The sequence below is a fragment of the Myotis daubentonii genome, chromosome 6, assembly GCF_963259705.1.
Source record: "Myotis daubentonii chromosome 6, mMyoDau2.1, whole genome shotgun sequence".
In the NCBI taxonomy this organism is placed as follows: domain Eukaryota; kingdom Metazoa; phylum Chordata; class Mammalia; order Chiroptera; family Vespertilionidae; genus Myotis; species Myotis daubentonii.
The window spans coordinates 17187335-17210720 of NC_081845.1; the positions used below are offsets into that span (position 1 = coordinate 17187335).

At 41.6% G+C, this 23386-nt stretch overlaps 1 protein-coding gene across 6 annotated transcripts in view; it reads left to right on the plus strand.

Annotated features, from left to right (window-relative positions):
- NCOA7 (nuclear receptor coactivator 7) overlaps window positions 1–23386 on the plus strand; it is a 113220-nt gene that overhangs the window by 15845 nt on the left and 73989 nt on the right. For all 6 annotated transcript variants that reach the window (XM_059700256.1, XM_059700258.1, XM_059700257.1 and 3 more), the window contains one exon: window positions 484–597. In XM_059700256.1, coding sequence (XP_059556239.1) covers window positions 545–597 — 53 coding nt within the window. In that variant the 5' untranslated portion in view covers window positions 484–544. The remainder of the gene's footprint in view (window positions 1–483; window positions 598–23386) is intronic.

The window sequence follows — 23386 nt, forward strand, 5'->3', positions numbered from 1 at the left end:
CGTTTGCTCCAGTGGGATGGTCTTGCTGGCGTGTTTCCGAAAACAAAATAGAACGGTGATGTGATTTTTATTTTTAAAGAAAGAACATTCTTGTAAAACACCTAGCTGATCCATTTTCCATATGTATGAGACAGTCAATATTAATTACTTGAAAAGAGTGATTATGAGTTTAAATATTTTTTAAAAATTAGCTTCTGATAGCTAGCCTAAGCTCTTCCAAAGCCTGTGGTTTTCATTTCAGCACATTTTGAAATAATTGTTAATTATGAAGAGAACACTTCAGTTTCTTTTTCCAGCCACCTTTTATTTTTATTAAAATTAGTTCCCCATGGGTATTTGTACTTCATATGACTCATGTGGTTGTGTTGACTGATAAAGCTTTTCTTCCATTTATTATGGGACATGTTCCCTCTGCCTTATTCTTAATATTGGCCGTTTTAAGTGTCTTAATTTATAGTCGCTTTGTTGCTTTTTTTATTACAGGGTTATGACTCATTGATTAAAAAGAAGAACTTCCCCAAATACTTTGCACTTTTAACTTCATATGATGGATACCAAGGAAGAGAAGAAAGAACGGAAACAAAGTTATTTTGCTCGGTAAGCATTTGCTCTGCAAAGTTATATCAATACTTTAAAAAAATTTTTTGAGAGGACTTTGTCTATATTCTTGGCATTCTGTGGCTTGTGATTGTTCATAAACAGAGTAGGTAACCTATAGAAGTTAAATATACTTTGTTTCCTGCTCTGTAGCTTAATTGGTTGAGCTACCACTAAAAATCTGTGGCATATTTAAAGGCTGATACCTTCTGTGTGGGGTATCCATTACTTAAAACGTATTTTTGGTTGGGGGCTGGGTGGAAAAGGCGAAGGAATTAAGCAATGAGAACTTATAGACACAGAAAAATAAATAGTATTTTTGTAGGAGGTTGGAATGGATGGAAATTCTATCAATAGTATCCATGTCGTTTTTAAATATTTTTTATTGATTGATTTTAGAGAGGAAAGAAGAGAAAGAGAGAGAGAGAAACATCAATTTGTTGTTCCACTTCTTTATGCATTCATTAGTTGATTCTTATATGTGCCCTGACCGAGGATGGGACCCACAACCTTGGCGTATTGGGACGACTCTCTAACCAACTGAGCTACTGGGCCAGGGGCTGTGTGTCCATGTCATTTTTTAAGGCTTGAACTCATCCAACATATATACATTTGTTAGTATCTGGGAGAAGTAATCTAGTACATTATCAGTTACTATTTACAGATTTAAACATCTATATGACAGCCACTCACTAATCACAATAAAATGAATAAGCTAAAACATAAATCAAATAATTTTTGATAATTAGAATGTTTTGAAAATCAGAGTGAGAAGATAAGCTTAAAAGGATCATTACTGTCTCCTAAACTGAAATACTACTTAAGAACTAAATTCAGGCTCACCACATCCCCAACCCCCTATTTATGCTCATTAAAAATGCACGTCCTGCCAGGCAGGTGTGGCTCAGTGGTTGAGCATTGACCTAGGCACCAAGGATCGCCAGTTCAATTCCCAGTCAGGGCACTTGCCCGGGATGTGGCCTCAACCCCCAGTAGGGGGTGTGCAGGAGCAGCCCATCGATGTTTCTCTCTCATCAATGTTCCTATCTCTCTCTTCCTCTCCCTTCCTCTCTCTCTAAAAAAAAAAATCAATAAAGACATATTTAAAAAATGCATATCCTGTTTTCCAAATATAAGCCTTGGAAACTAACAGCCAAAGTTATTTGTTGATGTTTTCATCCAAAAATTAAGCTAGGTTTTGGATTATTAATGGAAAAAGGAAGGAAGTGAATATTTAAGGAACTACTTACTGTGTGCCAAGTGCTTATACTATTTTTTTCAATCTTCATAATAAACCTGTGTCTTAGGTTTTCCCCCTGTTTTACCAGTGAGGTAATTAAGAAAGTATTTTGTCCATTTCATGCCATGTAAGAGTCTGATTTCAAATATAGGGTTGTTTCCAAAGGGTGTGTTCCGATTAGTAATAGTAAACCATGAATGAGAGGTTTTGGAAAGCAAGAATTAAACTACTAATTGTAGTGAATTGAAATGTTTTTCACTATTGGGACTATAGAGAGTAACAAGATTGTTTGGGCAAGGAAGACAGCAGGCATCAAATGGGTGAAACATTAGAAAGGTAGGACACTTAGAATAAATACGAAGTGTATAGTGATTTTTAAAAAAACTCTTTATTTTGAGATAATTATAGATTCGTATGTAGTTGTAAGAAATAATACAGAGGTATCCTATATTTTTCATCCAGTTTCCCACAATGGTAAAACCTTATGTGACTATCCTACAATATCACACCCAGAAAATTGACACTGATACAATTTACTGACCTAATTCAGACTTCACCAGGTTTCATAAGCACTCATTTGTGTTTGTGTGTGTTTTTTGTGTATTTAGTTCTGTGCAGTTTTATCACATGTAGATTTATATGGCCACCATCACAATCAAGATGCAGAGCAATTCTGTCAAAAAGATCCCATGTACCATCCTTTCGTAGCCATATTCACTTCCTTTTCTCTACCTTCCACCCCTCACTATCACTAATCTGTTTTGTTTTTATTATTTATTTCAGAAAGGAAGAGAAAGAGAGATAGAAACATCAATGATGAGAGAGAATCACTGATCGGCTGCCTCCTGCACGCCCCACACTGAGAGGATCGAGCCCACAACCCAGCCCTGTGCCCTGACCTCCTGGTCCATAGAGCGATGCTCAACCACTGACTGAGCCATGCTGGCCAGGCCACTAATCTGTTTTCAATCCCTATAATTTATGATCTAAAAAATATTACTAAATGGGATCATATAGTATGAAACCTTTTGAGATTAGATTTTTTTCACCCAGTATAATTATCTTGCTATCTCAGTTTATTCACTCTGCTGTAACAAACTGTCACAGACTGAGTGGCCTTTAAACAACAGAAATGTATTCCTCACACTTCTAGAGCTGGCTGGCTGAGGTCTGGGTACCAGCATGATCAGGTTCTGGTCTGCTAAGAGCCCACTTCTTGGTTCATATTGTTACTGGTGGGGAGACCTCCTGTCCCCACCTGTTGCCAGTGGAAGTGGGCTTCTTGCGATGTCATGAGAACAGGGATTTTCTGAGACTAGCACAGGAGAATGAGTGATACTTATTTGTGTGGAATTGGACCCCTGAGTTTCCAAGGTCCCCTCTCCCTCCATCCTGCCTTGGAAGAAGTCCAGCTGTGTCTTCAGCAGAGCTAGGGTTAAAGCCACTGCCCAGAGCCTCTGTTCCATTTTTGCGCAGTCCAGTCCCGCATCAGGCGAGCTTAGCTTGTGTTCCTAGCTGGAGTCCATTGTGTGTGTGTGGGGCGGGGGGGGGGGGAGTCCATATGGCCATGGGCCAGGCAGCTTCTAGGGCCGCATGGCTAGGGAGGGAACATGGGTGAGTGCAAGGAAGCAGGAGCCAGGCCAGAGGAACAAGAGAGAGAATTGCTTTGGGGATTTTATCCTAAGATTTCATGTGCTTGCAGTGTCTGCACCCCCTTTAGCCAGTCCATGGTTCCCCAGGCTAGACTGACAGGCAAGTGTCTTCCTTACGTCACCCTGACTTCACTGTGCATGCGTCCATCTTCCATTGGTCCAGTCCCCTCCCCCAGTGATCTGCAGGGAATGGATCCGTGGCTCCTTGTGGGGAGTGTTAAATGGCAACTTCCTGGTGAGGCTGCCTGGATGACCATGAATGTCTGGCCTTCCTGTGCTTTCTTCCAGTTATTAATATTAGCTAGCTCATTACAACAGTGACAGTATAAGGTTGTCCTCTTGTTCTAACCCAGTGGTTCTCAACCTGTGGGTCGCGACCCCTTTGGCGGTCGAACGACCCTTTCACAGGGTCCGCCTAAGACCATCCTGCATATCAGATATTTACATTACGATTCATAACAGTAGCAACATTACAGTTATGAATTAGCAACAAAAATAATTTTATGGTTGGGTCACAACATGAGGAACTGTATTTAAAGGGCCAGAAGGTTGAGAACCACTGTAACCACACATGATGGAAGGGGCAAGGAGCTTTCTCAGGCCTGTTTTACAAGTGCACTAATCCCATTCATGAGGGGTCTACCCTCATGACCTAGTCACCTCCCAAAGGCCCCCACCTCCTAATGCTCCCACATTGGGCATTAAGTTTCAACATTTATTAGTTTTTCCTTTTATGGATTGTGCTTTCGATGTCAAGTCTAGCAACTCTTTGCCCAGCCATAGGTCTTGAAGATTTTTTTTCTTCTTAAAGTTTAATAATATTAATTCAGGGGTCTTCAAACTACGGCCCGCGGGCCACATGCGGCCCGCCGAAAACATTTATCCGGCCCGCCGGGTGCTTTTGCCGCCGCTGCCTGTCCTGCTTAGCAGCCGACTCGTCCCGGGCCCGCAGTGCGCATGTGTGGAATGTCTGCGGGACAGTGAACTGGCCCCTTGTTTAAAAAGTTTGAGGACCTCTGTATTAATTTATATTTAAGTTAGTAACAAGCTTGAGTTAATTTTTATAGAAGATGTGAATTTAGATCAGAATTTCTTTTTTTTTTTTTGCCTATGGGTACCCTAAGTAGTGACTTCAAAAGCTACTAGTATAGTGCCTGCCCTGGCCGATGTGCTCAGTGGATAGAACCTCGGCCTGTGTACCGAAGGGACTCAGGTTCGATTCCCAGTCAAGGGCACGTATCTGGGTTGCAGGTTCAATCTCGGCTTTGTTTGGGGCACGTGCGGAAGGCAACCCCTCCAATCAATGTTTCTCTTATATTGAGGCTTCTCTCTCTCTCTTTTTCTACCTCTCCCTCCCTTCCACTCTCTCTAAATATCAATGGAAAAAATATCCTTGGGTGAGCATTAAAACGACAACGAAAAAACCCAAAAAGGAAAAGCTATAGTGCCTTCTCAGTCTGGATCCAAATTGATTCCAGGAGTAAGGGTGATTGGTGAACAACCTACTCAAAGTTAACCACTTCTTGTTCTTAGGATGTAGAGTTAGGGAAGTCCCTTAAACTGAGAATGCAAGATGACATGAAAACAGAATAGTGTTTTCAACTCAGAAATGTTTGCTTTGATCTCTTGTGAAAACTATTCTAACAATACTTTAAGAAAAGCATGTAGCCGAAACCGGTTTGGCTCAGTGGATGGAGCATCGGCCTGTGGACTGAAGGGTCCCGGGTTCTATTCCGGTCAAGGGCATGTACCTGGGTTGCGGGCATATCCCCAGTGGGAGATGTGCAGGAGGCAGCTGATCGATGTTTCTCTCTCATCGATGTTTCTAACTCTCTATCTCTCTCCCTTCCTCTCTGTAAAAAAATCAATAAAATATATTTAAAAAAGAAAAAGAAAAGCATGTAAAAAAATGAAGTGTGACCTTAGAAGTATAGAGCTAGAACAAGAACAAAAATCAGTGGTGCTATTAAGACAGTATGTCAACACGATTATTAACTAGGAATTGAGAGAGAAAGACAAAAAGACAAAACCATAGTTTAACCATTATAATGCAAAATTGGTCAACTTATTGAAAACAAAAGGCAAACAACAACAAAAAAAACCCTTCATTATCAGAAAAGAGGCAGCCAAAGTTATAAATCTTTTCAAATACCTTCTGACTAAAACTGTGGCATTCCATAAAATCAATTACTGATAAGGCCAGTTTCTGACAACACAGGGCTGATTTCTCTGGAGCCGTGTGCCTAAGGGCAGTCCAAGCAAGATCTTCAGAGAAGAATGTGAAGTCAGGCAAAGGGCAAGACCAAACTGATGCAATCACAAGTCTTTGGGAGTGTGCAGGGAAAATCAAGAGGAAGGTCTCTCCTGATTTCTGCCTGCTGCCACCCACAGTATTGCTTTTAAACTCTGCTCACCCTCCCCCATCCCTTTTCCCCTAAGAGTAGTTATGTAGACTATTTTCTTTTCTTTCTTTCTTTTTTAAAATATTTTTTTAATATATTTTATTATTTTTTTACAGAGAGGAAGGGAGAGGGATAGAGAGTCAGAAACATCGATGAGTGAGAAACATCGATCAGCTGCCTCCTGCACACCTCCCACTGGGGATGTGCCAGAAACCAAGGTACATGCCCCCGACCGGAATCGAACCTGGGACCCTTTGGTCCGCAGGCTGACGCTCTATCCACTGAGCCAAACCAGTCAGGGCTAAAATATTTTTTTATTGATTTCAGAGAGGGAGACAAGAGAGAGAAACATCAATGATGAAAGAGAATCATGGATCTACTGCCTCCTACATGCCCCCTACTGGGGATTGAGCCCACAACCCAGGCTTGTGCCTTGACTGGGAATTGAACTCGGGACCCTTCAGTCTGCAGGCTGATGCTCTATCCATTGAGCCAAACTGGTTAGGGCAAGTAGCCTGTTTTCTTGGTGCACTGTTTTACCACGTATTTTCATAAACATCATGTGGTTGTGTTTGCTAAATAATCCTTTATTTATCTCCTTTGCTGATGTTTCTCTCTCTCTCTGAATTTAGCATCAAAGAAAAAAAAGCTTAAAATTTTGGTTTGAAATTAGAGATTTGAGGATCATTCAACATTTCCTTTCTTATAATTTATCTTGAAATACATCTTTGTAACTCTAAATACAAACAGCGAATTAGCATCACTACTAGATAAGTTTATTCTGGATAAGCCCTAAGGAGTTTGAGGATCTCCTGACCCTAGCCCACCTGTTTTTCAGGATTCTCAGTGTTGTTTTGTACCGGTGGTTTATTCCAGATCTAACAACTTAGGAGACATTTTCCCCCGTGCATTACCAAAGAATTTGTATATACAAAGTTACTATGTCATATATGTGTGTATCAGTTCCTTGCTACTTGACAGGTCTTGAAACCAAATGGAAAATTGAGTTATTAAAGCAAATTATACTCCCTGTCCTACCCTCTGGAGTGATCCTTATTCACTATGGCCCCGTGCCCTCTTCCATCCCCTCTTCCACACTCATTTTGACATTATTTGGCTTTGGTAGAATTTAGAACCCATGTAGTGATTTTTCTGTAGGTCTCTTTATGCTCTTTGTATGTGTGTTTGAAAATTCTTTAAGAACATAATTTTCAGGATGGAGGATTCATTCAGGATATCAAAAATATATTTTTAGTGGACCCAGCGTGGTGCCCCCCCCCCCCCCCCCCCCGCCTTCTGATGAGGTCTGAGAGCGCCTGTGAGCAGACTGAGTGGTAGAAACCTCCCAGGGGACTGTGTTGTTCACTTTCGTTCCTCTCCCTGCACTTTCTGGTCCTCCCACTCTTGGTTATCAGGAAAAGCAGAACTGCCTGCCTCCTATTCTCTTTGCTCACTCGCCCCCTGCAGAGCCAGTGGTAAGCGGCAAAAAGGGAGATGCTGCTCACCCCCACCCCCAAGGATGCAGAATATAGAGCACATCTTAGCGCCCATCCCCACTCCCCGGACATCTCCCACCTCTGTCTCCAGCCTTGGCCCTGCCAGTTCTTCAGCTAGTTTGAAAATCACTTCAGTGTATAATCTTGGCCAAGTTTTCTAAACTCCTTCATGCTGTATTGTTCAATGTGGCTAATAATAACCCACTAACAAGAAGTCTTCAAAGAAGGACGCATCCCAGCCGAACCAGGAGAAGAAGCCCAAATGGGACCCAGCAAAGGGGACCGAACCAGTTCTGCCCCTTGTCCACACTGATAGAGGGGTGACCTCTTCTTCAGGGAGGAGGACCTGATATTTGACTGATATTTGACCACTGGACTATTTTTTATTCTTGCGTATTCTACATAGTAAGCTGTGTAGCTCTATTGTTCAAACAAAAGCAAACCGCAAACCAAGATAGCTGTGAAGATTGGTGTAACATACAGAGTGCCTGACACAGTGAGTTCTCGTTCACGCCTGTGAAAACAAATTATGACCTTAACCTCTGTGCCTACCTACACCTTCTTTACCCAAAAGAATCTTCATCTTTTTTTTTATATATATTTTTATTGATTTTTTACAGAGAGGAAGGGAGAGAGATAGAGAGTTAGAAACATCGATGAGAGAGAAACATCGATCAGCCACCTCCTGCACATCTCCTACTGGGGATGTGCCTGCAACCCAGGTACATGCCCTTGACCGGAATCGAACCTGGGACCTTTCAGTCCGCAGGCCGATGCTCTATCCACTGAGCCAAACCGGTTTCGGCAGAATCTTCATCTTAATACCCCACTCCCATCCCGTGAGCTGCTCCCCTTGTTCAGACCAGGGAGGCAAGAGCAATTACAACAATGCCAAGTGAATCATAGTTTCCCAAAGGCACGTAGTTATGAGCACAGCTAGGTTCTGGAGTATCATGAAGTCTAATTGTATAGTCCGAAGGGCTTTCCAAAATCTGAGTCACCCTTAACAGTTGGACCTTAAACCCAGGAGGGGAAATTGTTAATGCTGTGTTGGTCCCATGCCAGGCACTTTATATATATGTGTATCAGTTTCACAACGCCTACTGATTCACATATACATATGACAGATAAACTGCTAATCGGAGCCTCACCACTGGTGTTGCTTGACACAATCTCATGACTCAAGTAGTTGTGCCAGATACCCTGACCCCTTAGTCCTCAGGTGGCCAGAGACACAGGCTGGTCACCTGTAGCCATGAGCAGCATCTTAGTCCAGGGTGCAGTGTAAGTATTGCCTTCTTCTGAACATGCTTTGATGTGATAAAGGTTGGGAGAAGTGGTCCAAATTATCTTCATACCAAGGCTTGGATATATAAAAGTTTTCATCTCCAATTATGTCTTGGCATATTTGGCTTTTTAAAAAAATATGTATATATTTTATTGATTTTTTTACAGAGAGGAAGGGAGAGGGATAGAGAGTTAGAAACATCGATGAGAGAGAAACATCGATCAGCTGCCTCCTGCATACCCCCTACTGGGGATGTGCCCGCAACCAAGGTACATGCCCTTGACCGGAATCGAACCTGGGACCCTTGAGTCCGCAGGCTGACTCTCTATTCACTGAGCCAAACCGGTTAGGGCTTATTTGGCTTTTTTAGTCCTGACAGCGTAACATTAATTTACACTAATGTAAATTAATTTTCAGAAATGCATCCTGTGAGACCTAACTTATAAGCAACCTTTTGTAAAATAATTCGTTTATAACATGAAGACATCCCATATTATGTGTCTTGTCAACTTTGTCCATCCATGGTATAGTTGATGTCAGAGTATTAACCCACCAAAGCAGTAAGAAGCATGCTGTCTGTATACACCACCTGTGTAAGTCAAGATTTTGATCCACTTTACTCTCTAGGCTTGTGTCTTGTCTAAAAATACTTGTTGCCTAGCCCAGCCGGCGTGGCTCAGTGATTGAGCATCGACCTCCCACCTATGAACCAGGAGGTCGGGGTTTGATTCCCATTAAGGGCACATGCTCAGGTGCAGGTTCGATTCCCAGTAGGGGGCACGCATGAGGCAGCCGGTCAGTGATTCTCTCTCATCATTGCTGTTTCTGTCTCTCCCTCCCTTACTCTCTGAAATCAATAAAATAAACAAACAAATAAATAAATAGACTTGTTGCCTATAATGGAAATGATTGCACACATACATTTGGACAGAAAACCTCAGCTTGCCCTCTTGGTCAAGTATAGAGTCTAAGATTCAGTGGCAGAAGTCACCTGCTTGGGTGTGGCTGCTTGGTCTGCAACGAGGCTGAGGGCACAGGGAGTGCTCCCTCTCTCCAGCCCCACAGAGGCAGTCTTTGAACCCTAGGAAGGAGCTGTCTCTTTTTGGTAGGTCTTGCTAACAATTAATACACCACATAATCAAGAAGAACCTTAGTATGTCCAAGATTTGAGGAGAAACTTTATTATTACCAGTTGTTGGATTAGATGTTTAGTCAGATTGCAGGTTTCAACTGAGTCATTACGTGAAAAGCAAGTAGAACCATTTGCAGTGCTTAGCAGTTGTTAACTCTCAATATTTGATTAATACTTTGTTTTCTCAGTTCCACAATGTCAACGGATTCTACTAAAGCTTAACCATAGCATTTGTTAGTACTTTACAGTGTGCTTTCTGTCCCTTTGTCACCACAGTGATCTTATGAGTAGATATCAATGCAGATTATGAATAAATAGTTCAGGGGGTTAAATAATTTGCCTCAAATCACTTAGCCTTTAAATGGAGGGTCTGAGCCCTGAATCCCAATCCACTTTGTCAGTATCTCTGATTATTTTTTTTTCATTCCATGTCATGTCAGTTTAAATTGCATTAAGCATGAATTTTTACTTCGTCTGAGAGGGGGGATTAGAACATGAGGTTAGCATCATAATGTGATAAGTAGAAAACATTGTACCTGGGTCTGAAAGTAGAATGTTTTAGTTGACTTGACTAGAAACCATGTCTGATTTTGATTTCTGAGAAGCATCCCAGAGGACTGTGGTTGCTTCCAGGGACACGCGCCTGCAGTGACCGCAGCACTCCCCAGGACACTTTCCTGTCTCATTGTCCTCACTCTTGTTTGTTTGCATGTTCACAGATGGGCCATCCGGAGGGTGGAGACCCTGTAATAGTTCAGTAACCCTTCCTGTGCCTTGTCAAATTGTGGTTGGCATGTAATGTGTTTCATGTTTTTTTTTTTTGCTAACTGGCAGACTGAGAATATCTAAAACAGCTTCTTAAATATAGAATATAAATGATCTGTGAGCCTTCATGTTTATAACTGCAGACTTTTCAGGACTCAGCAGTACTATTAATCTTAACAAAGATTAGGAATATTTTAAAACCATTTCCTGTGAAAAAGCTGTTTGTGCCTCATTTGAAAATATTACCAATTAAATTCTTGCATGAGCTGTAATGTTGTTAAGGTTTATGTTTCCTACTTTCTTGATGGAGTTCAGATTAGGCAGCTCTTCAGGAAACATTTACATATTGTTTGTCATACATTTATGGGAAAAACATCCATGGATAAGCTTGATCTGATAACATTTTCAGGAAATCATTAACTTTTTCCTACAGATTAAAAAAGGCTTATAAACATTTACACAGTCTTAGTTGAGCTCATAACTTTTTGCTACACTTTTAATGAACAGGAAGAGTTACTTAATTCATGTGGAATACTGCTTATCAACCTGTAGATTACAAACCCATTGGAGCCTCATGAAATCAATTGAATGGGTAGGAACCAGCAGGTTTTTCAATGGAATGGAACAAAAGTGATTACTCTGGATTAAGCTAGACAGATTAGAAAATATCAGAGTGTGTTGTATGTAGTCACATGAAATTTCTGTTTTAAATACTTACATTTATATGATAAGAAAATGACTCATTGATTTAGAGGATCTTTGGTGGTTGGTACACTGGAAGTGAGTTTATTTCTCACTTGAAAATGAAGTTCTTTGAAAATTGTCGCTCTAATACACGTTAACCAGTGGTTCAAAGATAGCTGTACTTAAAGTATCTGTTATCCTATCTAATCTAATAATCTAATAATAGACAAACATGGTAACTGACCGTACCTTCGTTATGCCTTCCATTGGCTAATCAGCGTGATATGCAAATTAACCACCAACAAAGATGGCAGCTAATTTGCATACTGCAGGCAGGGCGGGACAGCGCCATCCTGCCTGCCCCGCCACCATCTGGGCCTGCTATTTGCCACCCGGAGTGGTGGGGCGGGACAGCACCATCCCACCTGCCCTGCCGCCATCCGGGCCTGCCATCTGCGACCGGGGGCGGCGGGCGTCCAGTGTGCGACCTGACCCGGGGCGGCCAGGTGGTGCAGCAGCAATCGGCTGGCCCACCTGGCCACCATCCAGGCATCCCGTGTGTGACCCGACCCGGGGAGGCCGGGCGGGGCCGTGAAGGCTTGAAGGCGGCTCCGGCCGGAGCGAAGGCCTGGGTCCCGGGTGCCGGAGGAAAACCGGTGCCGGCAGCCAGGGGAAGGGAAAGCCTATTGCACGAATCTTTTTGTGCAACAGGCCTCTAGTATAAATATACTTTCCCACAGTGCAGGACATTGGGACTTTATAAAATTAATTTCAAGTGATAAATCAATGTCAGTGATAAGCATGTCTTCATTTAACCTGAAATCCCAGGCTGATCTGGACTGTCCCAGAGACACCCAATGAGACTGTCACCTAATGAAAGCCCCAGATGGAACTATTGTGGTCACAGAGCGTGGGCAGCTTTTGTTTGGGAGCCGCCGGCAGGTTTCTCCTCTGTAGACCTACTTCCTAACTGCGGGGCCCTGGTTACAGTCTTCATGTCTCTAAAAGAGATAATAACGGCGCCTACCTTATCAGGTTGTCGAGAGGACTGACAATCAGAATACCTAAAGTCTTTAGAATTTGCACTAATGACAAATAACCATAAGGAATTTTAATGTGAAAGCACACTGCCAGCTGAGGAGCACAAGAATAAATGCGGAAAAGTAAGAATAAATACACAGGCAATTTTATGTACATTTTCAGGAGTTTATGTGTCCCTTGAAATATGTCCATAGACATGTTCTAGTCACAAGCCTGCAGGGAAAGACCCAAGACTCCAGACTCCATTCACAGAAAAGATCAGAATTCGTGAAAAGTAAATGATTTAAGCTGTCCTCCTCCTTTTTGAATGTTGTTGCTGACAGTTGAGGAAGGCTCCAGCTGAATTGACTCCTGAATTTGGACTTACATTTGGCACTGTCAGCCTGAGGTATTTTTGTTACATGCATTTGAAACCTTTCATTATTGTTGGTACAACGACTCTTCAGCAAGAGAGAACTGAGTTCTGAACCAGAAAATGCTTTCTGCACAAAGATCTAGAAACTACAGCTCATGGTTATAGTCCAACTGTTGGTGCTTTTAGTAGAAATCCTCCCCCTGAAAATTCATATCTGAAAATTCCCCCTCTGCCATCATAAGTCAAATGCTAATTGCATATCCTCCCACTTACCTTCCCATATTAGTCTTCCTGAGCCTCAGTTCAAATATGTCACTTCTGCATCCCAAATTCTTCTCTTAAAATTAAGGTCCTGCATTTCTACCTCTCGGTCTTTATCTCCTACTTTGATTTTCTGTAACTGTCTTATGCTTCGCCCCCCTCAGAACTTTGCTTTCATTATACAAAGAACTGCTCTTCACTGTCCTGTTCTTATAAACCATGATGTCAAACCCATCACTCTGGCAAAGCCATCTTTAATTGTGATGCTGTCTCCTTGAGGCCTTTCCTATTCCATTTAATCCTTCATGTACCCAGTAACAACATTCGCATCTTCTCCGCATGATCTGACGGTTGTTACTTATTGTTAGCCCTTTTCATCGTTCTCTTCCTCATAAGGTCTAGCTAGCTTCATGCCCTGCAATAACAGTCATTTACAATGAGTCGTAGCTACCATTGTTTGAACATTTACCATGCAACAGAGGCTGATTTGCATACTCATGTAATCTCATAATTACCTCATGCAGTACGTAGGTCCCTGTTATCATTCTAACTACAAATAAAGATGCTAAGCCTTATGATGGATGATACCTAATTTGTCCAGGGTCACACACTATGAAGTGCAAGGTCCAGGACTCAGCCGCAGTATGCCTGATCTCACAGCCCATGTTCTTAATTATTGTGAACGTTGAGTTGAATTTTATAGAACCTTATTAGTTATTCATACAAGGATAGGTGAGACTCCCTGATCTAAGTGATGAAATGTTTTTAAGTACTAAACATATTTTCTGATTTTCAATGTAAAAGTATTCTAAGAAACTTTAGAACAAACTAGGGGATTGCTGCTCTTTCAAGGAAACTTTGAATGTCTCTACATACCAACAAAAATGTCATTCATCTCCTGACCTTTTTCTATATTTTTGGATTGTGGCAAGAATTCCCCTAATATTTCCTTCCTCGATTCAGAGTTGGAGGTTCTAACAGCTGAAATTTTCTTAGTTTTGACACTTCTGTCTTAAAGGTGATGACCTGGTGCTAGGGTTACTAAGGGGCACAGTGTCATGCATTTTACCCTCCTTTTTTTTTTTTTCATTTACCATTCCAAATAAAGTTTGCAAAAACAAAATGGTTAATGTCCCGTTTTTTCCTGTACTCATTTTATGGTATATGACATCGGGAAAAGCGCAGCAGCCTACTTGTTTTAGCTCTTTGCTTCTCACACATCAAAATGGGAGTGAGAAGGATAACAGGCCGGGTTGAAGAAGTCTGAGCAAGACACAGGGTGGTCTGTGGTTTGCAAATGTGCTGCAGTGCCACATAAAGCCACGGATGTGTCAGTGCCATAGAGCATGAATCTGAGGGACAAGAAGTAAGATGAGTAAATTGGATTGAGGGCTCCCTGGGTCTCTTTCCAAAGCGTGACAGGATCTAACATCTGCTGAGGCGGAGGGTGGTGGGGAGCAAGGAGGGCTTCCCTCAAGAATTCTGGGCAAGTGAGCCCATGTGAAGAAGAATCAAAGATGACTGTGAGGTGGGGATATCATGGACTGAAATGAGAAACACAACTCGATGGTTGTGAGCTAAGAATTGTTTAGGTATGAAGGGAGAGTATGAAGGAAATTTAAATGTAGACAAACCAGAGAACAAAAATATGGATTACATCAAAACTTTTAAATGGTACTAGCGTATTTAGGAAACAGTTAAATTAGAGGCCAATTATTCATGCTTTAAATATTTATATATAGTCTAAAGTTTTACATATGTCTTCTTTTACCCCAATTGACCCCCCCTCCAGCCATTCCCACCCCAGGCAAGCCCCCACCGCCCCAGTGTCTGTGTCCATTCTTTCCTATATTAAATAAATGAAACCTAATTGTATTTCTACATCATTCTGTGACATTTAAAAATCCAGCTTGTGTATATATTTTCAATAACACATCTGTTGTACAAGGAAGAAGAGAATGAAAATTTATGAATCCCATTTTTGAATAGGTGGAATGATTTAAATCAAATCATTGTGTGGATGATTTGAATTAAGTCATTAATCATTCCATTTGTTTTTTTCTCTGCATGTGAGACTATGTTATTGTTGATTATGGTACATGTTCTTAACACTTTACAACTAGAAGAGCTTTTGGTTTTAGAAGTTGCATAATTTAAAGCAGATGAAGTCTGATATTTCAGTTTAATTTTGTTAGCACAGCAGAAAGCTGAACAGTACTTTGTTTATTTCATTTTCAGAAGGTAATTGAAGCAGATGCTGGTGGTGAGGTCATTTGGGATGGAGCCATCTCCATTTCAGTGGCTGTATTATTATTTTTTTAAGTAGGGGGTATTACCTTTTACTCTGCTAAATCAACTGCTTTTACTTGATAATGAAAGGAATTAAAAAAATTTTTAACCACAACTCTGATCTTATACAATCAGAATTTTGGGGTTTCTTTTTTTCTTTTTTAATAAGCATAGATGTATTTTAAATGGAAAAATGAGTTATATGCACATACACAAATATATGCAAATATATAATACTAGAGGCCTGGTGCACGAATTCGTACACAGGTGGGATCCTGTGGCCAGGCCAATTGGGCCAGGCCAGCTGGGGGGAGGGGCTGAAGGCAGTTGGCCAGCTGGCCTCACCCCCAATCAGGCATGGGGCCAGCCAGGGGGAGGGGCCATGGGCGGTTGGTCAGCTGGCCCCGCCCCCTGGTCGAATGCCCAGTTGAACTCCCTGTCGAACTCCCAGTTGAGGGGACAATTTCCATATTAGCCTTTTATTATATAGGCTATAGGATAATTTTTCTTTCAAAAGAGTGTATGGGTTTTTAAATAATAAAAATTATATATACACACATATATCTTTTATCTTTAAGTGCAATTTGTACTTCACAATTTTTTAAAAACTTAAAATTGTAAAATAATTGACTTATGAACTTAATATACATAATGTTTACCTTTTCCTGTTTATTTTTAATGCAGAGGAAAACTTACCTCTAATTTTGAACAAATGACCACTTTGGTTTTTATATTATCAAATGCAAGTAGATACTGAGGACATCTCCAGTTTTTTGACTTAACCAGATGTAAGACTCTATTAGAGTCCCATAATGTTTATCCTTGGATTTGAAGTAAATTACTGTGTTAATGGGAATAAACGTATACATTGCTTATATCTCAGACAGACCTATGTGCCTGTACCTGTTAAGCCCAGAAGGTAGAGTAGCAACACTACATGTATGGGCCTTGCTCCTAAGGAGATTACTTTTCACAAAGACATTAAACAAGTAAACGCATAAATGCACGTGTCATTAGAAATTGCAGTGTTTGTTATGAGGAAAAATAACAGGATGTTATGAAATAATTGCAAGGATACTATCCACGTTAGACAGGAGTGATGTTCAAGGAAAAGTGACACTTAAGCTGACCTTGGGGAGGAGCAGGCGTTTGCCAGGTGACCTATGTGTTTAAGGGAAGGGCTGGGAGAAAGGAAAGGAAGGGGCGGTTCTAAGCGGGGAGACACTTGGACGGAAAGATTTTAAAGTGGAAAAAAATGCTGGGCAGGTTCCTGGAGCTGCGTAGGCCAGTGTGGCTGGAACAGAGTGCTTTTAGGGAGGATAGCACAGAAGGGTGGAGAGGTCGGCTGGGGTAGGGCATGCAGGGCCTTGTTGACCATTGTTTAGGAATTTGGATTAAGCAACTAGAGGGATGGAGGTCCATTAAATGAAATAGGAAGACTAGAAATTAACAGTTTTGAGAAGGAATTTCAAGAATTTCAGTTTGGATGTGTTGAATTTGAGATGCATATGAGACATCCAAGTGGATGTCTACACAGCTGGGGATGTGAATCTAGAGTGAAAACAGGGTGGTCTGGGCTGAGATAGGAATTGATAGGAATGGATGAGATCATATAGGGAAAGAGTGTTAACTGAAAAGAGACCAGGACAAAGGAACGGGAGCATAATTGGACAACTCCAACATTTAGTGTTCTAATAGGATGAAATCCAGAAGTGGTGGATTCACAGCAGCCAAGAGGAGAGAGCATTTCAAGGAGGAGAGAATGACCAGCAATTTTCATAGCAGTGAGAGGTGCAAATGAAGATGAGGACAGAAAAGTATCCATTAAGTGTGACCAGTGGACATCACTGATAATTGAATAAAAGCTGTTTCGGTGCAGTGGTAGGAGCAGCCAGTTTAATGTAAATGTGAAGTAAAGGAATGGAGACAGAGCTTTTGGCAGTTCTTCTGGGAACTTGGCTGGGAAGGGAAGCCAAAACTTAGGGCCATGGTAGGAAGGAGATTTGGAGGTCAAAGAAGGGTAGGTTTTTAAAGAGGAAGGCGAAAGGGGAGGGATTAGAGCATGTTTGTTAGCTGATGCAGGTGATCCATCAGAGATGGGTCCTCAGAGAGGTCAGCTTGAAGACTGACCCTTACAAAATGTCAAGAGGACATCAACAAGGTGATAAAGCAGAAGATAGGAGATAAAATATACCAGGTTGCCTGTACTCTGTCCACCCAGGGCCTAGAACACATTATAAAATGTTACTTGTGTATATTTGTGGTACCATATTCTCTTTTTAAAAAATATATATTTTTATTGATTTCAGAGAGGAAGAAAGACGGGGAGAAGAGAGATAGAAGCATCAGTGATGAGAGAGAATCATTGATCGGCTGCCTCCTGCAGACCCCACACTGGGGATCAAGCCTACAACCCAGGCATGTGCCCTGACTAGGAATCGAACCGTGACCTCCTGGTTCATAGGTCAGTGCTCAACCACTGAGCCACACTGGCAGGGCTATTCTCTTTTTATGATTGCTTACTCTGCCAGGTGCTTTACAAATTTGACCTCATTTAATCCTCAGAACAACCCATAAGGTAGGTGGTAGTATCTTCCTCATTTTGACAGGCAGGAAACAGGGTTGGAGTAGTTTAGTAACTTCTCAAGTTACACAGCTGGCAAGTAATGGTGCCAGGATTTCTTCCTATTTATGGCTAAAGCCAAAGCCTTTATTCTAAAATACCTCCATAGTACCCTCCGAAGATATCTCAAGTTAATTAGAATAAATCTGTTCCATAGTAGAAATTTTCAGTTTTACTATCTTCAATGAAAACTAGAAATTTTAAATAAAAATTTTTATAACAATTAGTAAAAAATTTATTATAATGCGCCCTCTCTGTAATATGTATCCAAAGGTAGTTGGAGAATTCCCAATTGTTTTTTACTGAGTAGAACTTTTGCATATTGTTTTAAGAAACAGATGTACAGTGCTAGGAATTAGAGTACCTTGGTATTAACTATTTTCCTTACGGATATGAACTTTTAAATTAAACTGTGACTGGATTTTTTTTTTTTTTTTAGCTCTAACTGACTTATAACATTCTATTCAACATAATGATTTGATTTATGTATATATTGTGAACTGGTTAATGACTTGCTAGCTGTTTTAGCAGATTACTTGAACCCGAACGGGGTGTGGGAAACTGATTTATAGCCAGTTGGTCAGAAGAACAGTTAGCAACCTGGACTTGGAGTTGGCATTCTGAGTTGGAGGGAGGTCGTTTGAAACTCCTATCTGTAGCCAGTCAGCCAGAAGCACAGGGCTTGCTTTTGGCTCTGAAATGTTGTTTGGAGGAGTGGGGAGAGGGGGCAGAATTGTAGGGAAAAAACTTCAAAGAGTAGGCATGACACTAAGAGTGGACTTGGGGTTCATATATCAGCTCCATCTCTCGACTGTTTCCCCTTCATTCTCAGGCCTCATAGCTCGCTCCTGGGGTGGCTCTAGACTAGACTCTCATTGTGTGGAGACAGGAAGATTGGTGCAGCTCCAGCCTCATATTTTCCTGGGCAGGAAAGGCCAACAGTGTTATCTGGTAGCTCATTCAGTCCAACTCAGAGTCGCCCTCATCGGACTACAGTGAAAACTCTGATTTGGGAAAGGAGCTCCGAGAAGCACCCCCTGGCCAGTGGTCAGCTGCACTTACCGGATATGGTTGACCAGGACTGGCAAGGCTTCCCTGCTCTGGCTCTGGAGTGGGTTCCCTGGTCAGCTTCGTGGCAGCCACCAGTGCTGCTCAGAGTGCCTCGCTCTCGTCCATTGTCCTGGCAACACCGAGGAGGAGCCCTTCTGGGTGCAGCCCATTTTCTGACGGCATAGATTTGGGGACCTAATGATGATGTTTGGAGTTGAGTGATTAAAAGTATATTTTATTTGACAAATCAGAGGGCCCTCTAGCAATACAGTCCCGTTTTAAAATGTTGCAGACTGTCATTCTGTTTCCATTGGCCAAACACCACGGGCTAGTAGCAAGAACATAGATTTGACTGAGTCATGGTCTTTGGATGGAGATAGAATTTGGTTTGGAAATTTTGGGCTCAGCAGTGAACTGGTGCTCAGCCCATCCCCTGGCCTTGAGAGTAGTACTGCCCTCTGGCTCTCTGCATCAGGGCAGTAAAAACTAGTGCAGTGAGTTGGGGGACACTATTTAATTGCTTCTTAGGAGCCCTGGACTGTATTGGCATCAATCAGCGGTGCCATTTTTCTATGAGTCTGGCAGGAGGAATAACTAGAGGTATTTGGGGAGGGAGCGGCCTGAGGAAGGTCAGGTCCTCATGATCCTCATCTGTGTACAGTGAAGTTCCACACTTTTCTTGAACTACTTTAGTTTTGGGCAATTATCTTGGCTTTCCCACCTCTGCAAGACTCCAGTCACCAGACTCTCAGCTGTTGTAAGCCACAAAGGTTCTCTCCTAGCAGAGCTTGTCTAGTACTTTTTTGTAAGACCTTATGGAAGGCTAAAACAAAATTTTTTTAGGGTTTCCAGAATTCCTCCAAATTCTCTTAAGTCCTCTGATAATACAGTACTGATACACACATGATCTAGTTTTAAGATCAGCAGTCATCCATTTTATTGTCACATGATAACAATGGCTAACTTTCCAGCTGCCATCCAACCCCAGTTCAGCCAGTCCACATTTTGTGGTCATGCGCATATACATTTCCATAATAGTCAGGGCTCTCCCCCCCCCCCCTTGGGGGAGAGGGGGTACCAAGTAACAGAAAACAGATCAAACTAGCTTAGGGGGGAAATGGAGTTTGGGATTTATTGGAACACAGAAGTTAAAAGGCCTGGGTTAGATTTAGATTTCACTAGAGGAATGATTGGGGCCCAAATAATGTCATCATGACTCAGTTTTTCTGTATCTAAGCTCTTTCATTCTTTTGGATTCCTTGTTAGATACTGCCAACTCAGGAACCCCTTGCACAACAGCAGGCAAGGTGAGTGTGTTCACAAGCCAGTAGTTGATACAGTCCTGAGATTCACCCTGATTGGACCAGCTTAGAACATGTGCCGGTTTTTGGCATAATCACTGCAGTTGGGCAGCAGTCCAGAGGGCCTCAGTGCTCTGATTGGACAGTCCTGGGTCAGGTATTTCATTCCTAGAGGTGAGGTGGAGTCCTACCCAGATGTGCTATTAAAAGTTGGAGTGAAGGGTCCTGGGTGTCAGAACAAGGAGTAAAAGATTGTAGGGAGGCCAACCAAAGCCTATTCCAGTTCTCTGGAGTGTGTCAGACATTGAACTAGGCACTGGAGTTAGCGTGTTAAAAAGAAGAATGATGAATGTTGAGTTGCAGTGAGTTTTTAGAAAGATCAGCAAATATAGTAGTTATTTCCACCATTGGATGATTCCATGAGATGACTTTTAAGGAGCTTTCCTACCTGGGATTTTATGATGTACTAGTGGCTCGGTGCACAAAATTCCTGCAGGGGGGGTTCCCTCAGCCCAGCCTGCACCCTCTCCAATCGGGGACCCTTTGGGGATGTCTGGCTTGCAATCTGGGACTGCTGGCTCCTAACTGCTCACCTGCCTGCCTGCCTGATCACCCCTAACTGCCTCTGCCTGCCTGCCTGATTGCCCCTAACCCCTCTGCCTGCCTGCCTGATCACCCCTAACCTCTCTGCCTGCTTGCCTGATCGCCCCTAACTGCCTCTGCCTGCCTGATCACTCCTAACTGCCCTCGCCTGCCAGCCTGATCTCACCCCCAACTGCCCTCCCTTGCCAGCATGGTTGCCCCCAACTGCTCTCCCCTGTCGGCCTGATCACCCCGAACTGCCTCTGCCTGCTTGATCGCTCCTATCTGCCCTCCCCTGCCTGCCTGATCCCACCCACAACTGCCCTCCCCTACTGGCCTTATCTCACTCCCAACTGCTTTCCCCTGCTGGCCTGATTGCCCCTAACCACCTCTGCTTAGGCCCCTGCCACTGTGGCTTTGTCTGGAAGGATGTCCAGAAGGATGTCCGGAAGATGTCTAGTCTAATAAGCATTTTACCCTTTTATTAGTATAGATGCTTCTTGGAAAACAAAATAGAAAAGATAATTTTTATTAGCTTAGGTAATTATTGTATTATCTTAAATTATTTTACCATTTTAGAATTTTTGATACTGTAACAGCTTTATGTAGAATTCTGAAAACTCAATTCAGTGCTCTTTTTAACATTACATGTCCCCCAAACAATATCTGAAAATAGGAAAATTAATATGTTGATGAAGAGCACCTTATTTTTTGTGTGTATAGTAGTGTTACTAAGGATATAATAGTTAATAAATGCTGAATTTTAGATTTTACCTCTGCAAATTGTAATGTATATGTGGGTTCAATATTGACTGGAGCTTCTTTGTCCTAACCCATAAAACAGCAATGAGACTTTTTAAATTTGACTTTCATTTGAACTGTAGCTATTATACTCTCTGCAGAGAGTCTCAGTAATAGTTAAAAAACATATTTATTTTCCCTCATCTTATGAAATATTATAATCATTACTTTTTTTTCTTCAGAAGCCTTCTTTAATCTCAGCCAAAATAAAGTCCAGCTGAGTTTTCCTGTGGATTAAAGTGGGGACATGGAAATCCACAGGAAATTTGGAAGACTATTATTCAAGTATTGTGAAGGTTTGAAAGAGTCTCATAATGCGCATTAAAATGGAAAAGAATATCTGAGACCAGAACATTTAAAACTATATAAACAAATATTTATGAGAAATTACCTTGCCTTTTGTCAACAACTAGTAAAACATCAGAAAGAAAGTACAGTAGGGCCCACATGAAAGTTTCTTGGTAAAGAGTGCTATTGGAGAGGGTGGTCTAATCACTCCGTTTATGGCATATAATGTACTTTGTTAAACCTCAGTGTGCCAAGTGAGGCCTTAGATAGGAAGAAGAGTTAATGAACCCAAAATCCAGTGGGTTTTTTTTTTCTGGGGGACATGGGCAGGTGTTCGAGTGGTAGGGGAATTGTTAGGTCTTTTTTGTTCACCTAAAAAACCTTATATTATTATTTATATTAGTAGATTGATGTTGGGTAGAGTTTTATTTCTACTATTGTAAGGGTGTAGAACAATTTTACTTGCGATATTGGTCCCTTTGAGCCTCTGTGACATGGTCAGATTCAAGGTTTTTATTAATTTTCAAAATTTGACATAGATAACTCAACTTAAAATTAGCCTGCTTTATTATTCCAGGATCGAAGTTTATTTGATTCTTGTTTATATGTTCGTTCATTCATTCATTCACACCCTACCTTATTCTACAACATTGGAGGCATCATATAAAAACTACACATATGGCCCAGCTGGTGTGGCTCAGTGGTTGAGTGTCAACCCATGAACTGAGTTCGATTCCTAGTCAGGAAACATGTCCAGATTGGGGACTCAATCCCTAGTGGGGGTCATGCAGGAGGCAGCCGATCGAAATTTCTATCCCTCTCCCTTCCTCTCTCTAATATCAATAAAAACACATTTTAAAAAAACTACACATATTCACCCATGTGTACCCAGCCTTGTTTTGGTCCAGTCCCAGCCTTGAGTCACATTCAAAAATAAGTATGACAGAAAATAATTGAAAATAATTCAAATATTAGCTTCACAAATATCCAAGAGGAGGGCAAATGTGTTATATACATATAGTAGAACTTAAAAAAAATCCTCTTTTCCCATCTCTCTACTGTTTATGTGCTGTCAGCTATTTGCCCAAACTCAGTCTTCTTCTTCTTGAAACTTATACACAAGCTGTTCCCAAATCTAGGCAGCCCTTTCCTTTCCTCTTCTCTCCCCCATCTTTTTTAGGTATTTTTCCTTCTATTTCCTCCTCACTATATGTCCTTTCCCACTTCCCTCCTAATTCGTTTCTCACATTGTGTTAATAAGCCCAGAAGAAGGGAAAAGGAAAAAAGCTGAGACTCAAACCCAGAGTTTCCCTTAGGAGGTCACACAGGAACAAGACTGCAATTATCCGTTGATAAAAATACTCTCTCTTTGTTGCCCTTATAAAAAAATTATACAATGCTAATTAAAAATTGGAAGTCCAGACCGGGGAATATGTAAATTGGGATGAAAAGTAGGACACCAAGCTGCATGCTATTGGTTAGGTAGTTGACTCAGAACTACTTCATGGTCAGTGATAAATTAAAAGGACTCCTTTCCAT